Below are 27479 nucleotides of genomic sequence, written 5' to 3' on the forward strand. Positions count from 1 at the left end.
GATTGTGTCAGACCCAACAAGTAATACTCTTGTTCAAGATAGTATGTCATACTCCATATACAGAGATGTATTCAATATTTTAAGTGTTTTACAAGTATCTGAAAAGACAGAATTCATCAAATGTCATATGGCAATGAAAAGGGCAACAAGAACACTTTCTGTAAAGAAGAAGTAACCACCAAACTAGATTTCTATACACAACACAATGTCTTTTATGAAAGTGTGATATAAAACTATTTGAAACCAAAAACAATAAATGTAATGGAAATACATTTACACAGAAAATAATTTTTAACTAGATTCAATGGGAATGGATGTAGTGGGACAACACATAATTAAGGGTTGACATAATTTTTTTAATCAATAGTTGTGTGTAGTAAACAACAGTCTAGCATTCTACCTACCTGTGAGGAATTGGCTTTATATTTGGAAATGGAAGAGCAGTGGGAACATGGAGCAGAAAAGGATGAAGGAGAGAAATTGAGGGGGAGTTGGTTTATGGGTTTGCCACCTATTGTTGTGCCTGTACACCAATGTTGGGTCCTTGAGGAAGGAAAGAGCACAAATTCGCATGGGGTGAAGGATGAAAGTAAATCCTTGGGCTCCCCTACTCTGTCATCACCTACCTCCAGAATTCAGAGCCTTTTCTTATTATCATACGTCAGGCATTGCTTCGCCACCATTAGTTTTAATATTGGGTGTCCCTTTGTCAAGGGAAATTTGGGCATGTATACGTGGCTCTGCCCAGAGAAACCTCTTTATTGTGGCTCTGAAGATCCTCTGAAAGTCCTTCAAAAGAAGGAAAGATTGGAGTATCAGTTGCAGGAAACTGAAATCCAGGCCCATCTCCAATAACAACAGCTTCAGGATGAGTCCGAGAGAAGTTCTCAACCCTAATTTCTCCTCCATCTCCTATTCCGTTACCTCCATCTCCATCATCATCTCCATCTCCATCATTATCTGTCATCTCCAATCTCCATCTCCGAATTTATGCCCACTTCGTCCAAGTTTGGAGCCATGGGAACTACATTGTCCAAAAGGCGCCACGCCGGGAGGCGGAGATCCTTTTATTGGCCAATAAAAAGAGGCCTGCTCGAGCGTGCGGCGCGCAATGGGCGGGATTTCCGGCGTCTCTCTTTGGCGTTCACGTTCGCGACTCTCAGGTGAACTGAGCCTGCGGAAAGCTGGTGGTGGGTTGAGGCGACCAGCGCCGGAAGGGGCCGTGGCGACGTGCTCTGTTCTCGCCGCTCAGAGGCGGGTCTGAGGCTCTGTGGCGGCGCCCAGGGTCGCCCTACCCGCTCTACCCATAGGCTCGGATGGCGGCGGCCGCGCTGAGGGACCCGACTCAGGTGAGCGCCGCGTCCTCCCGGCCTCCCCCGAATCCTAAAGCCCTGTGAGGGCCGCCTGCTCAGGTCCCCGGGTGCAGAACTGTGGGCGTTCATGGGCGGGGTCCCGTTTCTGACACGCAGTGTGATGGGGTGGGAATGGAGGGCAAGGGGTCCGGCTCGCAAAGATGTGAGGCGCGCTCAGCGAGTCCCGAACCTGAGGCCTCCGGGTGTCCATAGTAGGCAGCTTGGGAAGGGACCAGTCGCGTGTGGCGCGACAGCCCGAGGAGCTGCGCTTTCATCCTGAGGGCGCCACAGTGGCCGCGGAGGGCTGGAGACAGAAGAGTGACACGATCTGTTTCTCTAAGTTTGCCAAAGTCCTCTGCAAAACACAGTGGGGTGGGGGTGAGGCGGGTGAGGACAGACCTGTGAGTAGGTAAATTCAATAGACTGGTGGAGAATCTACTGGGACTGGGCCATAGAGGAGGGGAAGTGATCAGATCTTGGATGGATTTCAAAAACTGAACAGACAGGAATTCCTGCTGCGTCACATGTGACTATGAAAGAAAGTAGGGAATGAAGAGCCATTCTGGATTTCTATTTGCATTTTTGTTTGTTTGTTCCTGAATATCAGGAAGGATGGAGATTGAGAAGGCTGTGCAGGGAGTAGGTTTTGCTCATGGTGATCCTGAGATGACCCAGAATGGAGGTGTCGTGTCCACATGGGCAGCTTGCTCACTCACATCTGGAGATTTGGGGAGGGATCTGGGCTAGAGATATCCAAGAGGTGGTGGGTAGAGGCCTGGACTAGGGTAAGGCGTGGGACTCCTATTTAGGAGGGAGAATCTTAAGGTTTCCTTTCAGATGGTCCCTGAGGTGAGGGAAGGGAGAAATGGGCCTGTAGGCCGGGGCAGCCTCTACAGCCTGGGGTTTTGCGGTCTGAAGTGGTTCTGTCTGCTGCCTGCAGGAATGGAGGGTTATAGAGTATAAAGACCCAGGACTGGATGGAGACTGCAGTGTTGGGTAGTATATAGGTTTGCCACTCCAGGCTCAGCAGTTCCTCATGTCCAGTCCATGTGGAGAAAAGGAAAGGTCAGCCAGGCTTGTGGAGCAGCCCCTTGGTGCCTAAGTTTCCCTAGCCATCAGCACAGGAGGGATGATCAACTGCTCTAATAGAAGGGCTCTCAGCAGGATTGCCTTCAGGGGAGTATATAGCAGGCAGCCAGGTTGCCAAAAGGAATGGTGTCCGCTCAGGTTTCTCAGACCCAGGTCCCAGTTTATTAATTTGTGAATTTATGAGGTACGTACTTATTTAAGCACTAATTGATCATAGTTCATATACACACGGGGGCAAATAAAACCACACGGATTTATTAAGTTAAACTGATGTAAGCACTTCATAATTGATTGTAAACTTAATATACTGGAAAGTATTTGATTAAAACACCCTAAGTATCACATTCTTAATTTAAAAGTAAGTTTAAGAAACCCGTATTTTCTTTTCTTTTCTTTTTTTTTTTGAGACAGAGTTTCGCTTTTGTTGCCCAGGCTAAACTGCAATGGTGCAGTCTCTGCTCACTGCAACCTCTGCCTGCCAGGTTCAAGAGATTCCCCTGCCTCCGCCTCCTGAGTAGCTGGGATTACAGGCATGCACCACCACACCCAGCTAATTTTTATGTTTTTAGTAGAGACGAGGTTTCGCCATGTTAGCCAGGCTGGTCTCAAACTCCTGATCTTAGCTGATACACCCACCTCGACCTCCCAAAGTGTTGGGATTACAGGCTTGAGCCACTGCGCCTAGCCAGAAACCCATATTTTCAAAACCTACCAGTTTATTTGCACTGAAAATGTTTACAGAAGCATTAATTATGTGTACAGTAGGAGTTGATACTTAGTCCTAGACACATAAGAATGAGTTTGATACAAACAATAGTCCTATTGAGTGAATACCATTATTATTGCCATGTTGCAGATGGCAACACCAAGGCACAGGGAAGTTGAGCATTTTTGCAAGGGCACACAACAGGTAAGAGGCATCACTAAGAACCAAAGCCCAGATTGTAGATACTCAGGCACACCTGACTCCAGGCTAGATGAGGGGGCTTGGATGATCCTTTGGCAACATCCCTATCTGGTTCTCATTGCCTTGATTTTCCATAGGTTCTTGTGACTGCAGAGTTACTTACATACCATGAGGAGATAAGTGGAGGATGTCTCAGGTCCTCACCCTGCTCAACTCCTACCTACATGGTCTTCAGAATTATGGTGTCTTGAGGCTTGCTATTCTCCCTATCCTTCCAATTGAGTTCCCTGGAAGATAGACACACAAAGTTAGGGCCCTGAGTCCAGACCATATTATTATTATTTTCTTTTGAGACAGAGTTTTGCTCTTGTTGCCCAGGCTAGAGTGCAAAGGCACGATCTCGGCTCACTGCAACCTCTGGCTTCCAGCTTCAAGCCATTGTTCTGTCTGAGCCTCCTGAGTAGCTGGGATTACAGGCATGCATCGCCACACAGGCTAATTTTGTATTTTTGGTAGAGACAGGTTTCTCCACACTGGTTAGGCTGGTCTCAAACTCTCGACCTCAGGTGATCCGCCTGCCTCAGCCTCCCAAAGTGCAGGGATTACAAGCGTGAGCCACCATGCCCAGCCCAGGTTATATATTATATGGAGAGGTTCTCATTTCTGACAACCAATGACAGGAGGTTTAGAAGGTTTAGTGATGAACATTAGAAAATACCTGTAGGTAAGGTTGAACTGGGAATGCTTAGGCAACCTTAGATCTCTATTATGTCTGGCGGAAGCATCAGCAGGTATAAGGCAGACCCGAAGTGGTTGAATAAGGAGCCAAGCTGAGGTGTCCAGATATGCGTGCAATTCCAAGTAGCTGAAGATAAAGCAAGAAAAAGAGCCAGGTAGGGAGGCCTTCAAAGTGGGACTGAGGGCTGCCCCTGGCAGTCAGTGCCCTTGGAGGTCTGGGATGGCATAGAGTTCTGATTGCATTTGGTAAGTGCCCTCTGGATGCCATGTGTAGACTAGAATATGGTGACACTAGGGGAGGCACATAAGGTGGTGTAGGGGCCACTGAATGTGGTATAGACCATGTGCACATTCTAGTGAGTGTAAACAGGATGCTTCCTGCACTTGTATTGTGGGCTTTGGGGGAGAACATACAAAATTTAATTGTATTTGGGAAACACAATCTGGGATCCAAGGTGAGTTGTGTGGCTAGAGAAGAGTAGATCCTCTGCATACCATGCCCAGAGCTGAAATGGACTATATCTGCCTACCTGCCTGTGCTTGCTCAGTGGGAACATGAGGAGAGAGGGGGCATCAGTGGTTCTGGGGCAGGGTCTCTCCTCTGAGATGGGGATTGAGGAAGAGGCTGAGCAGGGGTGGATGTTTAGGGGGATGCCTATATTCCCCAGTAAGGAGGCCACAGATAAACTCAACTCTCTCCATCTTAGCAGGGCTATGTGACCTTTGAGGACGTAGCTGTCTACTTCTCCCAGGAGGAATGGAGATTGCTTGATGAGACTCAGAGGCTCCTCTGCCGCAATGTGATGCTGGAGAACTTTTCACTTCTGGCCTCTCTGGGTAAGTTTCTCACAGCCCACCCCAGCATCCTGGGCTGGACTTGGCTCTTCCTCCTTTTCCTAGTGACAGGTCTGTTCTTCCCAAAGCTGAATTGTGGGCACTCATTCCTTCTCCAGTATCCTGAAGTAGCTATTGTAATTGGCCTGGGCTGTGTGTACTACCATCTTCTCTCCCCGAGCTGCCCCAGAGCTGTGTAGGAAAGGGTTTGGGGGTCACGAGTCTTTCAGTCAGCTTGATGGGTCTTAACCCTGGTGGCCTCTCTGTGGCCTGGCCACACTGTGCAGATCTGTGGTAATTCTATTCCGCTACATTCTGCCTGCCTTCTCTAGCCAACATACCTGGGTGTCTGTCTGTGCCAGCAATTGAGTCACCAATGTGATTGCTGTTTGACAGGTTTGTTCCTGTAAGACCCTCCTCCAAGGTTCTTTCTGTACTATGTTATTTTCTTTCCTGTGGTCCATGATGGGATAAGTCATTCTGGCTCAGTGCTGCCACTCACCTGTTGTTTTCCTTAGGACTTGCATCTTCCAAGACCCATGATATAACCCAGCTGGAGTCATGGGAGGAGCCCTTCATGCCTGCCTCGGAAGTTGTGACTTCAGCCATACCGAGAGGTACTTGATGGGTGGAGCTCAGGGAGGTATGAACTCGGGGATGGGTTCATATCATACCAGTAGGCACAGATATTTTGATACTAAGGCAAGGGGTCGTTGCTGATTTCTGTCTTTTCTTCCTCAGTCACCCATTTATTTCTATTCTGATATTTGACCCAGGGCCATTCCCCACCTCTCTGTCCTCCATGTTTCACCCAATCCTCAGCAGCACCTTTCAGCAGTGCTTTCACTGAATGTGTGGTGAGGTGGGCGCTTATCCTTGCATAGTCCTTGAGCACCAGCTATTTGGTTGCAGCTGATTTTCTCTGGACCTGGACATAACCTTTTGTGCCGTGTTCCTGTGCCTCCAGCAGCCAAAGTCCTATGGAAAGCCGTTTGCAGAGGATTGTGTTGGGGACTCTGCCTCTCCTCCCTGTGCTATACCCAATCCTTGCATCCTTGGTGCTCATGAGGCCTCCCCAAATCCTTGAGCTGGCCAGGTTCAGCACTGCATAGCAGGCCCTTCCCTGCCAAGAACTAGCCCCCCTCATTTCTGCCAGCAGCCCCAGGTAATAATTACTGGGTATGTCAGACACATTTGTGAGATTGCTGCCGCTTCACACCAAAGACTACGTTTACTTCATCAACATTTCTCTTCTTTCAGGTTGTTGGCATGGAGCTGAGGCCAAGGAGGCTCCTGAGCAGAGTGCTTCTGTAGGACTGTGCAGTTCAAACGTTCAGCAACACCAGAAGCAGCACTGTGGAGAGAAATCCTTAAAAAGACAAGAGGGCAGGGTCCCAGTTTTGAGGAGTTGCAAGGTTCAACTATCAGAGAAGTCCTTGCAAAGCAGGGAGGTTGGGAAGGACCTCCCGACCAGCTCAGTTATTCTCAAGCACCGGATGACTCACACGGGAGAGAAGTCACATAGGAGCTCCAAAAGTAGGGAGGCCTTTCATGGTGGAAAAAGGCATTTCAAATGCAGTGAATGTGGGAAAGTCTTTGGTCAGAACTATTTACTTGTTCAGCACCAGAGACTACACACTGGGAAAAAGCCTTATGAATGCAGTGAATGTTATCAGGAGATATGTCCAACCTTTTATACACCAAATAGTACACACTGGAGAAAGGCCTTATGGGTGTAGTGAGACTGTGGAAAATCCTTTAGTCAGAATGCTCATCTCATTGAACACCAGAGAGTTCACACACTGGAGAAAAAAGCCTTTTACATGCAGTGAATGTGGAAAAGCTTTTCAGGCATAATTCCATTAATTTGTTCAGCATCACAAAATCCACACTGGAGTAAGGCCTTATGAGTGCAGTGAATGGAAAATTGTTTAGTTTCAACTCCAGCCCGCAGCGAAAACATCAGAGTTCACACTGAGAAAGACCTTATAAGTGCAGTGAATGTGAAAATTTATAGCCACAAGTCCAACCTTATCAAACATTGGCGGTTCACACTGGAGAAAGGCCTTATGAGTGCAGCTAATGTGGGAAATTTTAGCCAAAGTCTGCCTCATGCAACATCTAAAAAGTTCACACTGGAGAAAAAACCTTTAAGTGCAATCAATGGGAGATTTTTAGAGAGAATTCCACTCTTGTTAGACATCAGAGGGTTCACACTGGAGCAAAGCCTTATGAGTGCAGGGAATGTGGGAAATTTTTTAGCCAAAGCTCAACCCTCATGCAACATCGAAAAGTTCACATTGGAGAAAAGCCTTTTAAGTGCGATGAATGTGGGAGATTGTTTAGAGAGAATTCCAGCCTCATTAAACATCAGAGAGTTCACACTGGAGCAAGGCCTTATGAGTGCAGGGAATGTGGAAATGGGTTACCAATTCCAGTCTTTAAACATCGAAGGATCCACACTGGAGAAATGCAGTGATTGTGTGAAATCCTTTAGCCAGCGTTTCAACCTCATTGAACACCAGAAAGTTCACAGTGGAAAAAAGTCCTGAAGATAACAGATGGAAATCCCTTAGTCACACCTCCAATCTCATTCAACACTGGACAGTTCGCAAAGTGGACAATGTAGTGAGTATAGAAAAGGGTTTCAGCCAAAGGCCTAACCCTATTCAACACCAGAAAGTTTAGAGAGAGGAGAAAGGCCTTAGGGTGGAGAAAGGCCTTAGGGTGGCGGGTTATATACTGTCTCTGAATCAATATGACCTCACTTAAAACAGAAACTCTGAGGATGGCCTTTATGAGGGAGCTGGCAATTGAACATCATTCATCTAAATATGCACACTGGAGGCAGGATGAGAATTCCTGACAGATTGTCCTTCCTGAGAAGATAGCTCTCTCTGCCTTGGAGCTCCAGAGAGGGAGCCCTGTATTCTTGGCTGCACCAGTTTAATGGAGTTTTAATCTCGAATTTGGAGCTAGGAGGAAAGGAGTGGGTCTTGGTTCAGATGTGACTGACTTTGCTGTTCTATGAATGTTAGATCTTTACTAAATATTTATTTGCCGTACACCCTTGTGACCATTTCCAGAGACTGAATTGCATTTTTATAATTTTCACCCTTTTGGCTGTGTAACAGGACTGTAAAGTTCCTCACTCAGTTATTCTGTAAGTGGATCCAAATGTTTAAAATTTTAAAAGCTTGCCAAATTGTGTTCTAAATGGTTAGCATTTCATATTCCCTCCTGGAATATATTAGATTTTCCATTTCTTCACATTACTGACAATTTATATATATAGAAGTCATAGGCCATTCATTTTAGCCATTTTACTAAGTGTGCACTAGTATTTCATTGTAGTTATTTTTCCAATGAATCAGTTTTGAGCATTTTTTTTAATGTGCTTACTTGTCATATATCTTCGTTAGTAAAATGTCTGTTGGTATTTTTTACCTGTTTTTTAAAATATTTGGTTGGTTACAAGTTCTTAATATTTCTGGAGACAAATCCCTTATTTGATATAAGCATTGCCAATGTTTTCTCACGGTCCGTGGCTTTTGTTTTCTTTTTTAAAATTTAGAGATGAGGTCGTGCAATGTTGCACAGACTAGTCTCTTAACTCCTGGCCTCAAGTGATCATCCTGCCTCAGCCTCCCAAAGTGCTGGGATTACAGGCATGAGCCACCATGCTTGGCCTTGTTTTCAGTTCTTAACAGTATCTTCCCTAGAGCAGATTGTCTTAATTTTATGAAGCCCAGTTTATCCATTTGTTATTTTATTCATTGTGTATTTGGTGTTGTATTCTTACTATACCACATATTTGCCTATAAATAAAAGCTTTATGTGAGTATGCTACTGTAGTCTTAAGAATCTTTTTAAATACCCAACTTCTGAAATATTTGTAGGTTTAACTACATATAAAGAATTTGGGCCGGGCGCGGTGGCTCAAGCCTGTAATCCCAGCACTTTGGGAGGCCGAGACGGGCGGATCACGAGGTCAGGAGATCGAGACCATCCTGGCTAACACGGTGAAACCCCGTCTCTACTAAAAAAAAATACAAAAAGCTAGCCGGGCGAGGTGGCGGGCACCTCAGCTACGCGGAGGCTGAGGCAGGAGAATGGCGTAAACCCGGGAGGCGGAGCTTGCAGTGAGCTGAGATCCGGCCACAGCACTCCAGCCGGGGCGACAGAGCGAGACTCCGTCTCAAAAAAAAAAAAAAAAAAAGTATTTGAAGTATAGATAAAGGTGTACATATTCCCTGTCTTTACTGAGACAGCCTAGCAAGCCATGGCATTCCAGTAGCTTGAGCATATTTAGTACCCAGTTACTGGTTTATATAATTTTTTAATAAAAAGAACCAGAACTCCTTAGAGAAGAGGCTGTTTTCAAGTTGTGGCAGAAAAGGTACAACATGATTTGAGGAAATACTGCATTGGAAAATAAAGAAATGCTTACAGAATAATGTTGATGTATTAGCTTTCTATTGCTATCCCGACAAATCACCACAAACTTATGGTTTAAACAACACAAATATATTATCATAAATATAACAGAGGTCTCGCTGGGTTAAAATCAAAGTGTTGGCATGATTGTGTTCCTTTCTAAAGTCTCAGGGAGAATCTGTTTCTTGCTTATTTCAGCTGTTAGCATATTTAAGTTCTTTGTGGTTGTAGGACTGAGATTCGTTTTTCTTGATGGCATCAGCTGAGGGTCATCCCTGGAATATGTAAGAAGTTTTATGAAACATTAAATGAAGAAGTAATACCAATTGTATACAAACTCTTCCAAAAAGACAAAGGTTCAAACAATTCTGGACTACATGAAAGTTAGCATTAACAGGACACTAAAGCACGCAATGACATTAGACAAAACTATAGACCAATAACCACATGAAGACATGGAGCCTTAAGAAAGTTTTAGCAAATTGATGCACTTGTCCATCAAATCACCCCTTTGGGTCTCTTCCAAGCATACTTGCCTTTCTTTCCTGTTCTAAAGGCTTTTAAAATAAACTTGCACTCGTGCTAAAACAAAACAAAAAGACATTTAGCAAATTGAATCCAGCCATATACAAACAATAGTAAATCATAACCTAGTGAGGTTTATCAAGAATACAAATTTGGTCAAACAATTCAAACTCTTTCTTAATCTATGTTAACAGAGTAAGATGAAAATCTCAAAATGTAATAAAAGCATTTTACAAAATTCAAAACTAGGTTATGATACACGCAGCAAACTGGAACAAGATGGTTATTTCTTCCACCTGATACAGCACATCTATGAAAAACAAACAGCTAACAGCACATTTGATATATATGTGATCAAATATTTGATAAGCTGATGTTCCCCAACATTAGGAATAATGTAAATATGTCAACATTCATCACTTCCCATTAAAAAAAAAATATATTGTAAAGGCAGAACCCAAACTGTCTTTATATGTGACCTGATAATGTTGGAAATTCTAAATTATCTACTAAACAGCTACTAGATCTAATAATTGAGTTTAGCAAGGTCCTAAGATAAAAAGGCCAGTGTATAAAAAGTAGGTGTCTATACTAAGTTGGTATATAGCTAGCAAATACATGCTTGGCAACTGAAAAAAAGTACTTCGCAATAGCATAAAAATATGAAATATTTAGAAATAAATTTAACAAAATATGTTCAAGAACTTTAAAATATTCCTGAGAGACATTAAAGAAGGCATAAATAAATGACACAAGAAGTTCCTGAATCTGAGCCTTGATACTTCCAAGTTGTCAGTTTTCCTTTAACTGTTCTATAGGTTGAGACAATCCCGATGAAAACCTAATCTTTTAAATAAAAATTTACAAATGTATTCTAAAAAGTTACATGGAAATACAAAAGGCCTGGACTAATTGCCAAAACAATTTTATAAATAAGAATAAGTCTGAAAATCTTTATGACTTCAAGACATATAAAGGTACAGTAATTGAGAGGGTACAGTATTAGCTAAAGGACAGACATAGAAATGAACAGAAGAGAATAGAGAACCCAGAAATACACTCACACAATAATCTGTTGTCAATCTCTTCAACAAAGTTGCAAAAGTAGTAAAACAACTTCAGAAAACAGTGTAGCAGCTTTAAAGGTAGCATAACCTTGTCATATAGCTTAGGAATCTTACCTATAGGGATATCCCCATGAGAACAAAAACATATGTCCTAGAAATACGCTTGCATGCTCAGCAGTTTTATTTATAAAACCCAAACACCAGAATTTGTTTTTAAAACACACACACACGCACAAACTAAAATGTCCATGAACAGAAGAATGAGTAATCAATTGTGGCATATCCTTAACATAAAATACCATTCAATAAGATAAAAGAATAAACTATGAATACAAGCAAAAATAGCATAGATAAATCTGAAAAGCCCTGAGCTAAGTGGAAGAAGCCAGACACAAAAGTTGACATCCAATATCATTCCATTTATATGAAATGAAGAAGCTGCAAAACTAGAGTAAAAGAATGCAGATCACTGGTTATTGAGCCTGGGGTCTGAGGGGGAAGGTTCTGACTGAAAGAGTACAGGAAAATAATATCAGGCAATGGCAATTTTTTCTATCATGACTGTTGGTGGTTTCATGACAGTACAGCTGACCCTTAAATAACACAGGTTTGAAATGCACAGGCCCAATTATATGTGAATTTTTTTCAATAAATATATTGGATATATATTCTTGAATATTTGAGACAATTTCAAAAAACCAGAATTCATTGAAATAGGTATACCAAGAGTGCATAACATAAAATATATGTAGCTTCTATTTTATCATTTACTACCATAAAATATATATAAATCTGTTATAAAAGGTTAAAATTAGTCAATAGTCACACAAACACAGACTGTACATGGTGATCCCAGAGAAATGTAAACAAATGTAAAGATACAGTATTAAGTCATAATCGTGCATGTGTGTGTGTGTGTGTGTGTGTTTTAATAGCGTCTCCCTCTGTCACCCCGGCTGGAGGGCAGTGACATGATCATAGATTGCTGCAGACAGAAATTCCTGGGCTCAAGTGATCCTCTTGCCTCGGCCTCCCCAACAGCTGAGACCACAAGCACGTGCCACCACACTGGCAAATTTTTAAATTTTTCTGTAGAGGCTGAGTGTGGTGGTTCACACCTGTAACCCCAGCACTTTTGGAGGGTGCGCGGGTCTCAGAAATTTGAGACCAGCCTGGGAAATATAGTGAGGACCCATCTCTACAAAAAAAAAAAAAGAAAAAGAAAAAAGAAAAATTAGCTGGGTATGGTGCCACCCACCTGTGGTTCCAGCTATTCAGGGGCCTGAAGTGGGAATATCACCTGAGCCCAGGAGATCGATTTTGTAGCCATCTCCTGTTGCTCACGGTGTTGTGAGTATTCACTTAAAGAAACTCGTGATGTTAATCATCTCCACGTGAGCAGTTCATCACTCCAGTAAATCACGTATTGCAGTAAAAAGTGATCTCTCAAGGTTCTAATATATTTTCCATAGTGTTTAGTGTGATATTGTAAACTTTAAATAACACTGTGAGACCTATATGAAGTGCCAATAGTGATGCTGGAAGTGCTCCCAAGAAGCAGGGAAAAGTCATGACATTACAAGAAACAGCTGAATTGTTTTGTAGTATATATACAAATAGACTGTACATATGTACTATAGATTGAGGTTTGCAGCTGTAGTTGCCCACCATTTCAAGATAAATTAATCCAGTATAAGAATCATTGTTAAAAACAAACGAACAAAAAAGGAAATAAAGACATTGCTGTGGCTACAGCCGCAGGCACGAAAATCTTGCACTTTCTGCAAAATATATTTTTATCTCATTTGAAAATGCAGCTTTCATGTGGGTGCAGAATTGCCATGGGAAAGGCATACAGAGAGACTTGATAATGGAAACAGTCATTATATGACAACTGAAAGCAAAAGGAAGGTGAAAGATCTAAAGCTGGAGAATTTAATGCCAGCAAGGGATAGTTTGATAATTTTAGAAAGATGTTTGACTTTAAAAATGTCAGGATCAAGGCCAGGTGCGGTGGCTCAAGCCTGTAATCCCAGCACTTCGGGAGGCCAAGGTGGGCAGATCACGAGGTCAGGAGTGCGAGACCAGCCTGACTAACATAGTGAAACCCCCTCTCTACTAAAAATACAAAAATTAGCCATGCTTGGTGGCGCATGCCTGTAATTCCAGCTACTCAAGAGGCTGAGGCAGGGGAATCGCTTGGACCTGGGAAGCGGAGGTTGCAGTGAGGCGAGTCGCGCCATTGCGTTTCAGCCTGGGCGACAAAGCAAGAGTCCATCTCAGGAAAAAAAAAGAAAAAAAAAGTCAAGATAATAGAAGAAGCAACTTCTGCCGACCAAGAGGCAGTCAACAATGTCTCAGGTGCCATTAAGAGAATCACTGACAAGAAATTATATCAACCTGAACAGGTGTTTTGATTTTTTTGTTTGTTTATTGTTTTTTGTTTTTGTTTTTTTTTTTTTGAGACAAGAGTTTTGCTCTTGTCTCCCAGGCTGGAGTGCAAAGGCGCAATCTTGGCTCACTGCAACCTCCGCCTCCAGGCTTCAAGCGATTCTCCTGCCTCAGCCTCTGAGAGTATCTGGGATTATAGGCGCCCACCACCATGCCCAGCTAGCTAGCTAGCTATTATTTACTTATTTTTGTGATGGAGCCTCACTCTGTTGCCCAGCCTGGAGTGCAGTGGCACAATCTTGGCTCACTGCAACTCCCAACTCCCAGATTCAAGCAACTTTCTGCCTCAGCCTCCCGAGTAGCTAGGATTACAGGTGCTCGCCACCATGCCTGGCTAATTTTTGTATTTTTATTAAAGACGAGGTTTCACCATCTTGGCCAAGCTGGTCTTGAACCCCTGACCTCGTGATCCACCCGCCTCGGCCTCCCAGAGTGCTGGGATTACAGGCATGAGCCACCGCGCCTGGCCTAAATGGGCTTTTAATGCAAATAAAGTGCCCTATTTTGGGAAAAACTGCCACAAAGGACATTTATTAGTAAGTAAGAGAAGCACATACCAAGATTTAAAACAGAAAGGGATAGGCTAACTCTAGTGTTTTGTTCAAATGTAGTTGGTTTTATGATAAGGACTGCCCTTATCTATAAAACTGCTAACCCCAAACCCTTGCATAAGCTGTCAGTCTTTTGGTTGTACAGCAAGAAGACCTGGACAATGAGAACCTTTTTTTTCTGGGTTGTTCCCATTAATGCTTTGTCCCTGAAGTCAGGAAGTCCATTGACAGTAAGGAACTGCTTTTAAAGTTCTTTTGATGTCGGACAATGCCCCTGGCCAGCCAGAACCCCATGAGATCAACACCAATGGTCTACTTGATCCTAAACACCCTCTAATTTGGCCTGAAGATTATGGAGTCATAGGAACCTTTAAAGCTTATTATACACAGCATCCCTAATCCCCACATTGTTCAAGGGTCAACTGTATATATTGACCAGTATTCACTGAACTGTACATTTGAAATTGGCAAATTTTATTGTGTGTAAATTACACTTCATTAAATCTGTTTAAAGAGAAAAAAATAATCCATGAGTTCACAGACATAAATGAATGAATGAATGAAGTAGGAAAGAAAAAGTTATACTTTATAGTAAAGTGGCAGTTAAAATAGGTAGAGATACAAAATCATCAATGAGAGCTAAAACTGGTGAAGTAAAAGATTAATGAGGAACAGGAGTTTTATATATTTCTAAAGAATCTTTCTTCTATTTATTTGCATTTATGTAGGAAAAACACTAGAGAGAATGGAAACAACCCAGTCAGGAGGAGACTCCCAACACCGAAAACAATTCATGAGTAGCATATTTACATGTTTTAAAATCATATTTTGTCAGAATTAAATTTTATTTCAGAATGATAGAGATGGTAAAAATGATTTTGCATTTTCTCACAGTACCACAAAATATTTTAATGGAGCAAGAGATTTATTTTTTATTTTATTTTTTTATTTTTGAGAAGGAGTTTTGCTCTTGTTGCCCAGTCTGGAGTGCAGTGGCCCTATCTTGGCTCTCTGCAACCTCCACCTCCTGGGTTCAGGCGATTCTCCTACCTCATCCTCCCGAGTAGCTGGGAATACAAGCATCCACCACCACACCTGGCTAATTTTTTGTATTTTTAGTAGAGAGGGGTTTCACCATGTTGGCCAGGCTGGTCCTGACCTCTTGACATCAGGTGATCCATCCACCTTGGCCTCCCAAAGTGTTGGGATTACAGCCGTGAGCCACCATGGATGGCAGAATAAGAGATTTCTAACCATAACTAAGACTTTGCTTATTCGTATAACTTAATGGTTTATGTTACAAGATAAATAAAAATGATTAGTAATTAATTAAAAAGTTTAGGCCAGGCATGGTGGCTCACACCTATAATCCCAGCACTTTGGTATGCTGAGGCAGGAGGATCACCTGAGGTCAGGAGTTTGAGACCAGCCTGATTAACATGGTGAAACCCCGTCTCTACTAAAAATACAAAAATTAGCCAGGCATGGTGGCACGCCCCTGTAATCGCAGCTACTTAGGAGGCTGAGGCAGGAGAATCACCTGAACTTGGGAGGCGGGAGTTGCATGAGCCAAGGTCGCGCCATTGCACTCCAGCCTGGGTGACAGAGTGAGACTCCATCTGAAAAAATAAAAATAAGTGAAAACAAAAATAAATATTTTTAGATTAAAAATCTAAAACTATAATAATTTTTAGAATAATGCTCTAATAAACATTTTACTTGTAAAAAGAAAACTTATTTCCACTCTATGCTACAAGTAGACATCTAAGAAAAGATCATTTTTACAGTTCAAAATCTTAAATATTACATAATATTTTAGAATGTGACCAGATTATTCTTCCAGTTGCTTACAAAAAATACTGACAGAATCATCCCTCTTTTGTAGACTGAAGATCCTAGTAACTAAATAGTTCCAAACTTTGACTTAGATACAGATTAAGAAACAGTTGGTGGCTCACACCTGTAATTCCAGCACGCTGGGAGGCCGAGGTGGGTGGATCACCTGAGGTCGGTTGTTTGACACTAGCCTGACCAACGTGGAGTGCCTAACGTGGAGAAACCCTGTCTCTACTAAAAATACAAAATTAGCCAGGCATGGTAACCCATGCCTATAATCCCAGCTACCTGGTAGACTGAGGCAGGAGAATCGCTTGAACCCAGGAGGCAGAGGTTGCAGTGAGCCGAGATAGGGCCACTGCACTCTAGCCTGGGCAAAAAGAGCGAAACTCTTTCTCAAAAAAAAATAAATAAATAAATAGAAATAAGGCATTGCTACACAAAACAAGGGTGAATCGCAAATGCATTACACTAAGTGAATGAGGCCAGACTGAAAAAGCTACATGGTGTTGGATTCCACGTACATAACTCTGGAAATGTGTATTCCTAAAACTCCAAGGAGACAGAAATCACATCCATGATCCTGGGGCCAGGAGTAGGAGAATAAATTAACCCCAAAGTGGCAGAAGGGAGGAGGAAAGAGCTGCAAACTGACCACTGAATGCACAATCATGCCCAGTTTCTCACATCGCTGCTTTCCACATGCCCTGGCTCAGCCACTGTCTCCTCCTTCCTGTTACTGCAATTCACCAAGTTTTTTCCCATTGTATCTCTTTGACACTTTCTCTACCTTTTACCAGAATATTTTAAACTTTGTTCTTTCATAGCTGCCTCCTTCTCATTTTTGGGGGGGTGGTCAACTCAATTATCACCTTCAAGAAAGCCACCCACATCCAGCTCATCTGAATGGGCACTGTCCTCAGCCTTCAGCTTAAACATTTCCAACTCTGTCCTCGATACAACTGCCATTCCCTCACATTCTCCCCTTCATTTCCCCTATTATTTTCACCACTACTTAGAACAACTCCTGGCATTTGTTATTTATGTTTGTTTGGTTGGTTGGTTTTTTTACCATTCTAGGTTCAGTTCCCAAGTAGAATATGGACTTAGCAAATTCTACAAAACCAGACCAATATTTTCAAGGCTTGACCTGGGAGGAGAGAATGGTGTATTTGGGTGGTATGTGCTGAGGAAAAGTTTCATATTTTCAGTCACTTTTTGGTGAGTCAGTGTTCAGCAGAGCAAGGACATCCAGATAAGTCTCAAAGATGTGGTATCTGTGGAAGAGTAGATTACTATAGTGGTTAGGAATAGCTGTACTCTTGAGTAGTTGGTGATCCTGGCTCCTTGGTTCCACTGGAGCTTCACAGGAGTTTGTAATCATCAAGGCAACATCTGCTAGGATAGTACCTTTGAACATAAGACTGTGTTTGGGCAATAAGAGGACATATTGCCCTCTTCTGTGGAGCAGAACTGCTCTTCTGAAATATTAGGCTTCTTCCTCCTTGAGGACACGGTTATATTTTCCCATCCTGTGGCCTCATCTTCCTCCCTACTTTTCCTTATAAGGATAGTTCAGATGGGAAGTTAGTCTTCGCTCTCTAGCTGAGGCAACCAGACTTCAAGTGTCTAAGGACCAGGTGGCCATCTCCATGGAAGTCCAAAGTTTCCAGAGCTGCTGGGTCATGACTCCTTCTATTAAGCTCTAAACTTGGGGATGGCAGGAGATGTCATCAAAATTTGTTTAGTTGGTTACAGTCCTCAGCCTTCCCTCGTTCCCTGCAGCTGCTCATGTGTTGAGGGTTGACTTGTGATTAGACCCTGAGGCACATCTGCTTTTCATGCCATCTTGGGTAGGTTAGGCTTCCCAAATACAGAAGAATGTGCTTGCCAGTCCTGAAGGAGATATAGCCAAAGGTAGAGTCTTGGACCCAAACTTTGATGTTCCCACTCCTTATAGACATGTAAATATTCCTAAAGGTTGGAAATAAAAATGGATTCCAGAAGATAGAGAGAAAACATATAACCCAGCATATGTTGCTTTTAACAACAACAACAACAAAATAGCTTCATGGGATTTGTTTTGTGTGTTCAAAGAGCTATAAGTGAATTTTTTATGTAGATAATGATTTTACCTAAACCAAATGATTAAATAGTCTACTGTGTCCTCACTAATCATGTTATTTGCAATTCTACACACGACTGTGTTTTAGTTGGTTGTCTCTTCCTGTAATAATACTAAATTGTCTACATATACTCTTTATTTCAAAACCATCACACAATTCACTATAATGTTCGTATGACGTATAGTTTTTTTTAATTAAAACCACATCTGTAAAACAGAACCAGTAGTGATAAAACATCGTTTCTTTCTTTTTTTTATTTATTTTTTGAGACAGAGTCTCACTCTGTCACCCAGGCTAGAGTGCAGTGGTGTGATCTCAGCTCACTGCAACCTCTGCCTCCCAGGTTCAAGCGGTGCTCCTTCCTAAGCCTCCCAAGTAGCTGGATTACAGATGACTGCCACCACGCCTGGATAAAAAGCATACTTTCCTAGGCATCTTCTCTTTTCACACTGCCTCACATGCCTGACTCACCCCATCAAGCTAACATTTACATGACATTTTTGTTAATCATTTTGATAATCATTCTATTAATGTCTTTGTAGTTTTACCACATACATATATTTTCCTAAATGACATACTCTTTCTTATTGCCAGATTCTGAATTTTCTGTATGTTTTGTACTGTGTGACTAGATTCTGTAATATGTTTGTTAGGTTCATTCACAAAGGTTCATGTCGTGATGGCCAGCTAATTTTCATGACTGACTCATAATCTATTAGATGAATAATCCAGAATCTGTTCTTCTAATAGATGTTCTGAAGGAAGTGAAACATTTATTCCTGTGCTTTGTTTCAGAAGGAGGAGATTATCTACACATTGTCCCACTCCTGTCATGGATTCAGCTCTCCTCACTCTCCTCCTCCCCTCCCTTCCACATGCCACATAATGGTCTAACTGAAATAATTAATGCCATAGTTGCCATGGAAGGGGTAAAGAACTTGTGTCTCTCTCAATTCTACCATGTTCTCAATCCCAATATTGACTCCCATCCTTTTCAGAGTCAATTAGTACTGAACACCCAGTTCCAGAAAGCTCCAAGAAGGAGGGAAGGCTTCATTTTCTCTTGTCCTCATGAGTCCCTCCAAGGCTGTGTTGAAATTGATTATTCAGCCCACAGATGGAAGGGGCAGGAAAAGAAGTAAGGAAATTAGATTGACACGAGGACTAGATTCAATGGGAATGGATGTAGTGGGACAACACATAATAAAGGTTTGACTTTTAAAATCAATAGTTGCGTGTTGTAAACAACAGTCTAGCATTTTACCCACCTGTGAGGAATTGGCTTTATATTTGGAAATGGAAGAGTAGTGGGAACATGTTGGAGGCTGAAAGAATGAGGGTTGTGATTAACTCAGTATACCACTGGAGGCTATATGAGTAAACAGCAAACTGTTCTCATGAAAGCAGGTGGTTTGCAAACTGACAAACTGCATCTGCCACCCCGAAGGAATGGTGAGGGCAGTCACGTCCCAGGCACAAGTGTTTCTTGTGATTAGGCACATCTGAAGCCTGTTCACAATAATATGAACCTGTGATCAATCAAGCAGATGACCAATCGTTAGCTTCTCCCTGCTCTTTCTACCCAATAAATATGAAGGGCTGTGGAAACTCAGGGCCATTACTCACAAGAAGCAAGGAGCCCCTGACCCCTTCTTTAAAACAGATTATTTTGTCTTATGTTTTCATTTCTTGTTCATCCCCCTTCATTCAGTCCCATAGTAACCATCGCAAGTGGCGCCCAAACGGGGACCTGAAGAGACCTGCAGGGACAAGTAGGGATGAATAGAGATGAATAGGGAAGAAAAGGGACTTCAAGGGACTTGCAGGGACTCACAGGGACTAACAGGGACCTACAGGGACCATAAACAATGAAAGTCTGCTGGAGCTGAAGAAGTGAAACTGATCAGACAAATGAGAAACTCCGGGATGAGTCTGCCGGCAGTGAATATAAGGCCAGTGCCCTAAAGAGGTACTGGTCAGCGTCCTAAAGAGGTACAGAGAATGGGAAATTTTTGAATCAAGGTAACATGGGGCAGAATTTGTTTTTTCTGTTTTGTTTGGAATTTGTTATGTTCTGAATTTCAAAATTTGAGAGTCTTTTGCCCCACCCACAACTCCTATCAAGGTTGGTGAAAAGGAGAGGGAGGATGAAAACTTGCCTGTACCACTCCCTCCAGCAGCAGGAACACCTGGAAGTGCAGGATTAGACCTCCCAGTCAGAGAACAGGTTACATTAGTTGGAGGAGACAAACCCACCAAGATTCCCACTGGTATTTGTGGACCTTTGCCAACAGGATATATGGGATTAATTTTGGGCAAAACTCATCTTAACTTACAGGGTATTGCTGTAGTCCTAGGAGTTGCTGATTCAGATAATGAGGAGAAATTCTGGTAGTGGTGATGTTGCAAGATCTTTGGGTTTTTGAACCAGAAGACTATATTGCTCAACTGTTGCTTGTTACCTGGAAATTGAACCCTTCTCCACGAAGGGAGAAACGAGGGAATCAAGGATTTGGAAGTACAACTACATGGCAAATTTATCTGTCAGAACCTATAGCATCTATAGACCCACCTGTACAGTGTAAATTAAAGGAAAGAAGTTTTATCGGCTTATGGCTATGGGAGCTAATGTGTCATTAATATCTAAGAACAAATGACCCCTGTCCTGGCCTCTGCAATTAACTTCTACATCCCTAGAAGGAGTAGGAACAGCTCAAAGTGTTCAAAACAGTGCTGAGATTTTACCCTGTCTCAGACTGGTCATGTACTTTTCAACCTTACGTTGCAAATATGTTAATCTATGGGGTGGAGATTTACTTACAGCATGGGATATCAGACTTACAAATGAAACTATTGACAAACCAGGATTTAAAATGTTAAAAAAAAAAGGGGGGGGGAATATCAGAGCAGAAAAGGCTTAGGAATGTCCATACAAGGAAACCCTGATCCTATATCAATAACTGGAGAAAGAGATGAAAAAGGGCTAAGTCGTCAGGATTTCTGATGGGGGTCATTGGTATTTCTCTTCCACACGCTGCTTTGCTGTTAGAGTGGCTGACTGACAAACCTATATGGGTGGTTCAATATCCTCTATCACAGGAGAAACTGATTCAACTCCATCAGTTAGTAGAAGAGCAATCGGAAGCAGGAAATATGGAAGAGTCAGCCCTTGAAATTCACCAGTATTTGTGATTCCAAAACAGTCAGGTAAATGGCAATTGCTACATGATTTGAGAGCTATTAATGCACAGATTAAACCAATGTGTGCATTATAGCAGGGTCTGCCATCACCGGCAGCCATTCTAAGAGACTGGCCTCTCATGGTGGTAGACCTTGGGGATTTTTTTTTTTTCTATATTATTGCACGAGAAGGATAAACCTCAATTTGTTTTCTCTGTGCCTTCTATTAATCCTTGATTTGCTTTCTCTATGCCTTCTGTTAATCAGAAAGAGCCTGTCTCTCATTATCAGTGGAAAGTTTTCGGTAGATTTACTAACGTGGAGATGAGGGTATGCTTGTGTTTTTAAAGGAGATGGACAAACCATGTGGATACCCTCAAGGTGTGTGTGACCATGGAGGGGAGACTGGGATTCCAACCATGGGCCTGGTTCTCCCAATGGAAGCCATGAGCCAGCTGAATCTGAATGCGAAGACGGCATGAGGACCGACTGGAGTCACACTGGCATCAATCTCCATAACATAGGGACAGATCTTATTCAATTAATTCAAAGACAGAAAGGGGGAGATGTTGGAGGCCGAAAGAATGAGTGTTGTGATCAACTCAGTATACCACTGGAGTAAACAGCAAAGTGTTCTCATTAAAGTAGGTTGTTAGCAAACTGACAAACTGCGTCTGCTGCCAAGAAGGAATGCTGAGGGCAGTCACACCCCAGGCACAAATGTTTCTTGTGATTAGGCACATTTGAAGCCTGTTTGCAATAATGTGAACCTGTGATCAATCAAGCAGCTGACCAATCATTAGCTCCTCCTCCCTGCTCTTTCTACTCAATAAATATGAAGGGCTGTGGAAGCTCAGGGCCTTTGCTAACTAGAAGAAAGGAGCCCTCTGACCCCTTCTTTAAAACAGATTTATTTTGCCTTTGTTTTCATTTCTGTGTTCGTCCCCCTTCATTCAGTCCTGTAGTAACTGTGAAAGGAACATGGAGCAGAAATGGATGAAGGAGAGAAATTGAGGGGGAGTTGGCTTATGGGTTTGCCTCCTATTGTTGTGCCTGTACATCAACCTTGCATCCTTGAGGAAGGAAAGAGCACAAATGAGCATGGGGTGAAGGAGGAGCGTAAATCCTTGGGCTCCCCTACTCTCTCATCACCTACATCCAGAATTCAGAGCCTTTTCTTATTATCATACATCAGGCATTGCTTGGCCACCGTTAACTTTAATATTGGGTGTCCCCTTGCCAAAGGAAATTTAGGAAGATATACGTGGCTCTGCCCAGAGAAACCTCTTTATTGTGGCTCTGAAGATCCTCTTTGAGTCCTTCAAAAGAAGGAAGGATTGGAGTATCAGCGGTAGGAAACTGAAATCCAGTCCCATCTCCAATTACAACAGGCTCCAGATGAGTCCGAGAGTTCTTGACACTCATTTCTCCTCCATTCTCCATTTCCTACTCCATCATCTCCATCTTCTCCATCATCCCCATCTTCATCATCATCTCCATCTCCATCATCATCTCCATCTTCATCTCCATCTTCATCTCCATCTGCATCATCTCCATCTCCATCTCCGTCATCATCTATCATCTCCAATCTCCATCTCCGAAGTTACGCCCACTTCCTCTAAGTTTGGCGCCATGGGAACTACATCGCCCAGCTGCTGCGCCTGAGCTGCGATGTCTGGCCAATGAAGTGCGAGGCTCGCCCGAACGTGCGACGCGCACTGGGCGGACTTCCGCTGCCCCCTCTGGGCGGCTGCCTCTTGCTGCTGCTGTGGAGATCCCTAGCCTGGTGGAAGCTGATTGTGCGCTGAGGCAACCAGCCCCGGAAGGCGCGGTGGCTCGGCGTTCTGTTCTCACCGCTCAGAGGCGGGTCTGAGGCTCGGTGGCGGCTCCCAGGGTGACCCGGGCCCTCTCCTCGGTTGTTGTCTCCCCGCCCGCTCTACCCACAGGCTCGGATGGCGGCGGCCGCGCTAAGGGACCCCGCTCAGGTGAGCGCCGCGTCCTCCCGGCCTCCCTGAATCCTGCAAAGCCCGTGAGGGCCGCCTGCCTGTGGGTCCCCGGGTGCAGAACTGTGGGGCGTCTGTATGAGGTCCCACTGACACGCAGGTGGGATGGGGTGGGAATGGAGGGCAAGGGGTCCGGCCAGCCCCGGCGAAGATGTGGAGGGCCAGCGAAGTCCTTCCGAACTTGAGGCCTCCTGGGTGTCCGTAGTAGGCAGTTTGGGAAGGGACCAGTCAGCAGTGAGCGACGCAGTCTGAGAGCTGCCCCTTCATCCTGGGAGGGGTCTACAGTGGCCGCGGAGGGCTGGAGACAGAAGAGTGACACGATCTGTCTCTCTAAGTTTGCCAAAGGCCTCTCAAGGCAAAACAGACTGGGATGGGGGTGAGGCGGGTGAAGACAGACCTGTGAGCAGGGTAAATTCAGCAGATTTTTAGTGGAGAGTCTACTGACTGGGGCCATAGAGGCGGGAAGTGGATGAGGATCTCGATGGATTTCAAAAACTGAACAGGAGGGAATTCCTGCTGCATCACATGTGACTATGAGCAGTGCAGGGAAATGAAGAGCCATTCTGATTTTGCACTGGTACTTTCGCCTGTCCCGAACAATCGCGGCAGCCGACGGAGACGTGTATACCGCTGCTGGCTGGCCCTGTGCCATGGCTCTGAGTATCCCAGAGTGGAGGTATCGTGTCCACATGGGCAGCCGGAAGGCCTGGGACTCCTATTTATAGGAGGGAGAGAATCTTGTTGCCTTTCTTTTCTTCAGATGCAGTGGTCCCTGAGGTGAGGGAAGGAGAAATGGGCTCAGAGGGCCGGGCAGCCCCTACAGCCTGGGGGTCAAGTGTCTGAAGTGGTTCTGTCTGGTGCCCGCAGGAATGGAGGGTTATAGAGCATGAAGACCCAGACTGGATGGAGACTGCAGTGTTGGGGTAGTATAGGTTTGCTACTCCAGGCTCTGCAGTTCCTCATGTCTGTCCATGTGGGATAAGGAAAGGTCAGCCAGGCTGGTGGAGCAGCCCCTTTGCGCCCAAGCTCCCCAGCCATCAGCACAGTGAGGGATGATCAACTGCTCTAATAGAAGGGCTCTCAGCAGGATTGCCTTCAGGGGAGTATATAGCAGGCAGCCAGGTTGCCAAAAGGAAACCCACATTTTCTTCCTCTTTCTTTCTTTCTTCCTTTCTTCCTTTCTTTCTTTCTTTCTTTCTTTCTTCCTTTCTTCCTTTCTTTCCTTTCCTTCCTTCCTTCCTTCCTTCCTTTCCTTCCTTCCTTTCCTTCCTTTCTTCTTTCTCAGAATTCTGCCATTGTGATCTGCCCACCTCAGCCTCCCAAAGTTGGGATTACAGGCTTGAGCCACTGTGCCCAGGCAGAAACCCATATTTTTAAAACCTGCCAGTTTATTTGCACTGAAAATGTTGACAGAGGCATTACTTATGTGTACAGTAAGAGTTGATACTTAGTCCTAGACACATAAGAATGAGTTTGATACAAACAATAGTCCTATTGAGTGAATACCATTATTATTGCCGTGTTGCAGATGGCAACACCAAGGCACAGGGAAGTTGAGCATTTTTCCAAGGGCACACAACAGGTAAGAGGCATCACTAAGAACCAAAGCCCAGATTGTAGATACTCAGGCACACCTGACTCCAGGCTAGATGAGGGGGCTTGGATGATCCTTTGGCAACGTCACTGTCTGGTTCTCATTGCCTTGATTTTCCATAGGTTCTTGTGACTGCAGTTACTTGCATATCATAAGGAGGTAAATGGAGGATTTCTCAGGTCCTCACCCTGCTCAACTCCTACCTACATGGTCTTCAGAATCGTAGTGTCTTGAGACTCCTTGCTTGCTATTATCCCTACCCTTCCATTTGAGTTCCCTGGAAAACAGTCCTACAGTCAGGGTCCTGAGTCCAGACTATATATTATTATTATTTATTTATTTATTTTTGAAATGGAATTTAGCTCTTGTTGCCCAGACTGGAGTGCAATGGCGTGATCTCGGCTCATTGCAACTTCCGCCTCCTGAATTCAAGCGATTTTCCTGTCTGAGCCTCCTGAGTAGCTGGGATTACAGGCACATGCTGTCACACCTGGCTAATTTTGTATTTTTAGTAGAGATGGGGTTTCTCCATGTTGGTCAGGCTGGTCTCGAACTCCCGATCTCAGGTTATCTGCCTGCCTCTGCCTCCCAAACTGCTGGGATTTTAGGCATGAGCCACCACACCTGGCTCAGATTATATGTTATATGGAGAGGTTCTCATTTCTGGCAACCAATGACAGGAGGTTTAGAAGGCATAGTGATCAACATGAGAAAATACATGGATTTAAGTTTGAGCTGGAAATGCTTTAGGTAACCTAGATCTCCATTATGTCTTAAATATTTTCAATCAAAGGCACAAGACCCGAAGTGGCCAATAATGATGACCCAAATTTCATTCCTGTATTTTGTTTGCTCTGTTTCATTCCTGGAATATCAGGAAGGATGGAAATGGGGAAGGCTATGCAGGGATTATGGCCCAGTCTTTTTTTTTTTTTGAGATGGAGTCTCACACTGTCACTTCAGGCTGGAGTGTGCAGTGGCTAGTCCTACCCCTGCAAGCTCTGGCTCCTGGGTTCAGGCCATTCTCCTGCCTCATAGCCTCCGGAGTGGCTGGGACTGCTGCCCTCACCACGCCTCGCCAATCTTTGGTAGTTTTAGTAGAGATGAGGCTCTCACCGTGCTGGACCAGGGATGGTCTCGGATCTCCTGACCTCGTGCTCTGCCTGCCTCGGCCTCCCAAAGTGCTGGGATTACAGGTGTGAGCCACCGCGCCCGGCCTGGAGTCTGTGTTTTTTAAGTAGATATGAGCAGATTTTCTAAAGTGTAGGGTGGGAGGAAGAGGTTACTGGTAAGAGTAGTTTTCAGTGGGAATAATTAAGTTAGGTTTTGGCCGTGTTGCTATGAGATGTTCCAGAGACCCTTGAGTCGATTCGTTGAGTGGGCACCTGGACAAAGAAGTCTGGAATTCAGGTGAAGGGTTCAGATTGGAAATACACACGATACAGTTGGTGTGTGCACCAAATGGGGTAGTGGAGCAGATTTAGGAGGGAGCATCTTGAGGTCCTATTGGTAATGCCATTAGGTAATAAGGGAGAATAGGGGCGAAGAACTGATTCTCTTGCTTGGATACCTGGATGGGAGTGGTAGGCTTCACAAGGACATGAGGGAGAATGGTGGCCATGGGGAAGGGGATGTAGTGGTGAGGAGGGTCTGGTTGGTGACCAAAGTTCCTGTGGGGGTAAACATGAGATGGACATGAAGATGAAGCGATAGTGACGTAAGATGACAGGAAGGCAGGCACTGCTGCTTATTCATCCAACTGTGGGATCACAAGGCTTTTGTTCTTACCTGAGACCGGGGGAGCTTCTCAGGCTGCTGGATTAGCTCAAGATCAAATGAGGTCATCTGGGAGAATTGCTGGGCCTGGTTTGGGAGACTTGGGCTTCTTTTTTTTAATTTTAATTTTTATTTATTTATTTATTTTTTTTTGAGATGGAATTTCACTCTTGTTGCCCAGGCTAGAGTGCAATGGCAAAATCTTGGCTCACAGCAACCTCTGCCTCCCGGGTTCAAGCTGTTCTCCTGCCTCAGCCTCCCGAGTACCTGGGATTACAGGCATGTGCCAACACACCCAGCTAATTGTGTATTTTTTGTGGAGACGGGGTTTCTCCATGTTGGTCAGGCTGGTCTCGAACTCCTGACCTCAGGTGATCCACCTGCCTCGGCCTCCGAAAGTGGTGGGATTACAGGCATGAGCCACCACACCCGGCCTGGCCTGCGATTCTAATGAGAGTCAGAGGAAGGCTGACATTGGGAAGGGACAGCTTCTCAACACAGATATGGAAGAGTGCCAAAGGCGTCCAAATATGTGTGCAATTCCAAGTAGCTGAAGGTGAAGCAACAAAACGAGCCAGGTAGGGAGGCCTCCAAAGTGAGGCTGAGGGTTGCCCTTGGCAGTCAGTGCCATTGGAGGTCTAGGATGGGATGGTGTTCTGATTGCATTTGGTAAGTGCCCTCTGGATGCCATGTGTAGACTAGAATGTAGTGACACTAGGGGAGGTACATAAGGTGGTATAGGGGGCAGTGGTTGTGGTACAGAGTATGTGTACATTCTAATGAGTATAAACAGATGTCCCCAGGGACCTTGTATTGGGGACTTCAGGGAGAACACTACACAAATTTAATTGTATTTGGGAAACACAATCTGGGGATCCAAGGTGAGTTGTGTGGCTAGAGAAGAGTAGGACTCTGCATACCATGCCCAGAGCTGAAATGGACTATATCTGCCTACCTGCCTGTGCTTGCTCAGTGGGAACATGAGGAGAGAGGGGGCATCAGTGGTTCTGGGG

General features: G+C 44.1%; 1 protein-coding gene across 1 annotated transcript in view; it reads left to right on the forward strand.

Annotated features, from left to right (window-relative positions):
* Nucleotides 1–1109: 1109 nt before the first annotated feature.
* Nucleotides 1110–27479, forward strand: part of LOC101020560 (zinc finger protein 773) — a 29590-nt gene continuing 3220 nt past the window's right edge. Inside the window, 2 exon segments of the mRNA XM_031659321.1 lie at nt 1110–1349; nt 4794–4923. Of these exon segments, the coding sequence (XP_031515181.1) occupies nt 1317–1349; nt 4794–4923 (163 nt within the window). The 5' untranslated portion in view covers nt 1110–1316.

Source organism: Papio anubis, chromosome 20 (assembly GCF_008728515.1).
Source record: "Papio anubis isolate 15944 chromosome 20, Panubis1.0, whole genome shotgun sequence".
Classification (NCBI taxonomy): Eukaryota; Metazoa; Chordata; class Mammalia; order Primates; family Cercopithecidae; genus Papio; species Papio anubis.